The sequence below is a fragment of the Antrostomus carolinensis genome, unplaced genomic scaffold (genome assembly GCF_000700745.2).
Source record: "Antrostomus carolinensis isolate BGI_N321 unplaced genomic scaffold, ASM70074v2 scaffold39490, whole genome shotgun sequence".
Taxonomy (NCBI): Eukaryota; Metazoa; Chordata; class Aves; order Caprimulgiformes; family Caprimulgidae; genus Antrostomus; species Antrostomus carolinensis.
Window position 1 is genome coordinate 7,491 of NW_010288406.1, and position 4,984 is coordinate 12,474.

The 4,984-nt window shown below is 42.6% G+C and overlaps 1 protein-coding gene across 1 annotated transcript in view; it reads left to right on the plus strand.

Moving 5' to 3' along the window:
* KNL1 (kinetochore scaffold 1) overlaps positions 1-4,984 on the plus strand; it is a 19,751-nt gene that overhangs the window by 5,478 nt on the left and 9,289 nt on the right. Inside the window, 2 exon segments of the mRNA XM_029084648.1 lie at positions 1-461; positions 525-4,442. The exon segment at positions 1-461 is cut by the window's left edge and continues 29 nt beyond it. Coding sequence (XP_028940481.1) covers positions 1-461; positions 525-4,442 — 4,379 coding nt within the window.

Consider the following 4,984-nt stretch of genomic DNA (forward strand, 5'->3'; position numbering starts at 1 on the left):
GAAATGTTGAAGTCAGAGGAGATGCTGCAGCACTGCGAGCTGTTACACAAGAGGCCAGAGCAGTGTCTGCCATCCCAGGATCCATTTCTTCTGAGACTGTCTTCCGAGGTGATAAAACTGTTGTTTTCTCTAAATGTGATGACATGGAAATTACTGGGAATTACACAGATTTAATCTGTAATAACAGTACTAAAGAAATGAATAGTTCACATCACAAAACTTTTGAAAAGCCAGTTAATACAAACCCTTTGCTAGCAGAAAACAGACCCCCAGCACATGGTGACAGGGGCACGGCAGGGAGTCTGACATCTTCAGATAATCGAGCTTTTGTGTCGTATAAAAATAGTGCCCTTGAAATATCTTTGGGCTCAGATGAACAAATTGAAAAAGCGACCCAGGATCACAGGACTGCTCCAGTGAGTGCTGGCTTTGATTCATCTACAAATCCAGTTTCTGCTGGTGTTTCTATGAGTGGACTTCAGCACAGAGTAGCAAACTCCCAGCCTGTTTCTCTGCCAGGTGAGAAGACAGTCATATTCTCAGGAGAAGATATGGACTTGACTAAAACCTGTGCTGTCAAGGATGATGGAAAGAATGTTGAAAATGAATCTCCTGATGAAGTGTTCACCTCTGTCACCTGCAAACCTCATTTTCTTGGTGGCCAAGCTACATCTCCCAGTTTAAATGAACAGGAAGAAATGGAAATAACCAAATGCCATGCTATTGTCATTGATGATCAAAGCAATGGGATAACTGCAGAAGCAAAACAAATGCATTGTAAAATAATTCCAAGAAAGACCCAGAACAAAAATGTCAGTGAAGGTGCAAATTCTTTATATATGGACAAGGAAAATCTTGAGGTGATCAGTGTCGATGGGAATATTAAAAGAAGCCAGGCTATAGAAATGAATACTAAAGATCTTGAGGTGCTAAGAGTTGATAAGGAGCTTGGAAAAACAAGCTCTCAGGCAAGTGGTCCAAGTTCCTGTGCAAGGAGGGTGTGTTCATTACAAGAGCAAAAGAGAGAAGCCCCTGAGAATATTGTCACCGACACCCATGCATTCATGTCTTTGCAAAGTCAAAAAGTTGTTGTATCGCAGCCTTTGGGAAAAAACCTTCTAAATGCTTCAGTTTCCTGCACAAGTGACAAAATGGGCGTGTTTTCAGACAGTGAAAACATGGACAGAACCAAAACTCATCCTGCTGCCTTTGATGTTGCTCCTGTTAATACAGTACAAGAATATGACAATAATCATAATCAAAGTGATGTAATAACCAAGCAGCTGCAAACCCAAACCTTCCCGTTTTCGGGTAGTTCTGGTGTCGGTATCACAAGTCAGACTGCAGCAATGGCTTGTGGGGATTTGAAAATGAACACAAATAAGCCAAGTGTTACCCCTGTGGCTCCAAATGGTTCATTTATTTCCAGTAACAAGCCTGATTTCCCTGGAATGAAAGGAAAGGAACAGCTTGGAACAATGTTAGGAATAAATGCAGACTGCCAAAGCTCAGACAGGCAAGAGCAAGCCTGTACCATGAAGGCAGTCAACAAAGTCTTGCCCACAGGCTCCCAGAGAGATTTTTCAGTTGGTAAAATTGCTTTGGAAGAGGATTTTAAAAATCCCCCCTCAGCTGATGGCCTGCACCTGAGGGGTGCTGAGGAGCTGTTAGTGGCCAGGACGTCTGAGCCACGTAAGGGAGGTTCCCAATTACCTTTGTTTTCAGAAAGGTCAGTTGTGTTTCCCTCTGGTGAAAACATGGACTTGACTGGAAACTGTGTGGTAACAGTTCCTGATTACAACATCAAAGCTGTTTCATCAGAAAGAAAGGCAGTGTCTGGATACCTTGTTCATGATGAAAATAAACCAATGTCCTCAAAAAAAGGAGTCATGGTGACAGTAAATAGTCAGAAGCAGCTGGCATGTGATGTGTACTCCTCGGTATCTGGCAATAAAACATTAACCATGACTGGTTTAACACATTTGCCTTTTGCAGGTGAGAAAACGACTATATTTTCAGAAGATGCTGATATGGACATCACCAGAAGTCATACCATTTCAGCAGATAAAATAATTTTGCAGCATAAAAGTTCAAATGATGACATAGCCTTAATTTCTGGAGATAAAACTTGTGTTTTTACTTACAATGATGACATGGAAATAACTAGACTCGATACTGTTCCAATTGATAAATCTATGGAAAAGGCAGGATCTCAAGGGATGCTCAATACAGCTAAAAGGACTGGAAGGAAAAGCTTGAGGGGAACAACAGGGGAAAAAACTGTTTTATTTTCCCTGAGTGATGAGAATAATGACATGGAGATCACAGAGAGCCATACAGCTGCAATAGGCCATGAAATTGTCTCACAAGATGAGGGAGAGCTTCATCCTCTCCCTTCAGCTCATCCTACTAAAACTGTCATGTTCACAAGCAGCCAGGCTGACATGGACATTACCACGTCTTGCTCTGCTGATAAAATCACCATAAAAGTTGGAGGTGATGATAAACTGAGTGTGGGTGAGGAGGTTGGGCAGCAGACACTTCCGGCTGGCGAAGCTACAGTGTTTGCCATGGATGACATGGAAATCACCAAAACCCACAATGCAGCTTTGGAAGAAAATCCTCTGCGAGGCAGGCAGCCCAGTCAGTCTGCTCCTTTCAATTCCACGATTGTGTTTACAGGTTACCAGGGTAACATGGAAATGACTGAGGCTCACTCCATCGATGAAAGCATTGGAAGAGTCTCGTGTGAGGAGAGATTGAGCCTGGCTGGGCAGGAGGCTGCTTCAGGGAGCAAAACTGTCATTTTTGCTGTGGCTGAGGATATGGAGATCACTAAAACTCATACAGCTGTATTCAGCAGTGACGTTGATGCACAGGACAGAGTGTCTGTCCCAGCCATTTCTGCAGCTCCTGCTGATAAAACCATTGTGTTTACCCACAACCAAGATGATATGGAGATAACTGCATCCCATACTACTGCTGTTAATAACAACGTTCGTGGATTTGAGAACCAAGAAGGGGCACGTAAAAGCACTCAGCCACCAGATGTGCATGGTGCATTGTTGTCTTCTTGCAGAGATGAAATAGATTCCCCACATACAAAAGACCTGAATGGTGAAAATCACCCAAAACCTCTGGATCAGCCCAGTATTCCCTGTTCTGCTCCATCAGCCCCAGCATTTCCTAGTGAGGAAGGAGCTATCAGAGTCCCCAGTGGCACCACAGCAGATTCTGTTTATTCTGTCTCTCTTACAGAAGAGACAGTGGATGTGCAGACACCACAGGATCTTGCCCTTCCCACGGATAGTTCTGTCCCTAGAAGCAGTGAGCAGGATCTCTTACTGCCAGAAAACCTGAAATCAAGGACAGTATCTTCCAGGGTTCCAGGTAATGAGCCCATGGATTGCAGCGAAGAGAGTGGCGATTTGGTATCCCGTGTTTCACTTCCCGACCAGCAGCCAGATTCTTTGACGGGTTCTCCAGGTGCACGTAGTACTCAGAGAAGTCAGGTATTGAAAGATGATTCATCTAGACATGAAGATTTAGCTACAGGTTTAGGCTTGGCTGGAGCAAGCCTTGTTCCAGTTTCTCACAAGGACTCAAAGGAAAATGAGGGGCTGTCAGCTGAAGGGGAGACACCTCCAGAAGACTTTCAAATAAACTGTGAACAAACTAAGCAACTTTTGGTCAGTGACAGTCCAAGAGATCAAATAGATCCCACTCTTGCATCTGAAGTATCAGGTATTTTAAATGTTTGTTCAAAACTGAAAAATATTCGAAGGAAATCTGCAGTTCTCTCTGTTTCTGAAACTGCTTTTTCTGACCGGTTGCCCAAATCATCAACTCAGCCAGAGGATACCTTGAGGTTAGGAAAATACACTGTAAATGAACCAGATAATTTATTTTATACCGAACAGCAGGAGAACACATGTCTTGAATCTGGAGCTGCTCCCATAGATGCCAATTTAGGCATGGCACTTAAGGATAAATATAAAGGAATAAATGTTCCTCTAGGTATCTTCCAGCCTAAACTACCAAACAGAAGAAATCCTGTTCCTAGTGCACGAGACATAAATGCAAAATCTTCAGACAAAGGCGAAGCACCAGTCTCAGAAGTAAGTGTAAACGCTGGTGAAACCACAGGTAACAAGAAGTCTGGTAGGCAGATCTTCAGCCCTTCTCAGTTTATAGCAGAAGAATTCCTCCCTGTCTGCCTAGAAGAAATGGATTCAAATGAGTCTGTAAGCGCTGAACTCGTGGAAAATGCTTGCCATGAGATAAGCAAAAAAACAATCTTGCACAATGAAAAGAATCAATTTGAAGAGACAAAAACTTGCAACACAAAAAGAGCTTTGGAACAAGATGAGGAGGATCTTCAAAGTCCAAAGAAGGTCAAAAGGGATGAAAACTTGGATGGTGAGGGCTCCCAAGGCTTGCAGGTGAGGACAAGTTATAAGGACACAGTGAACACCAATAGGCAGGACTTCTGTTTAAATTTTGGGGTGAGATCTGTTGGTTTCTGTGATCTAAGCGGATCCATTGGCAGGTTTTCTCGGTTCTCTTAACCACCAGTTTGCTGTCATTTTGCTGTGTTGTCCCCTGTATTTTTCTTTGTTTTGCCAAAATAGAAGAATCAGGTTGATGTGCCCAACTTCCCTGAACCATGCAGAACAGACAGAGTAAGGGATGTGTCAGTTTAAAGAATTCCCTCCATAGCATCCTTTTAATCCTTTCTTGACTAAATACTCCCAGTCCTCTGAACTAAACTATTTGCTGGTTGTTGCTTAGGTACAATGATAGAGTAAGGCCTAAAGCAAGTGTTTAAAATCCAAACATGGGTGTTTAGTTTAAATTTGCTTTTTTATAGACAGCACAAATTTGCAGTTGAATCAAGAAAATCTGTGCAAATACGGAACATTCAACTGACCTTAAAAATAAGTTTGTAATCATCAGTAGAAACTTCCTATTTCCAGAAGCTGGA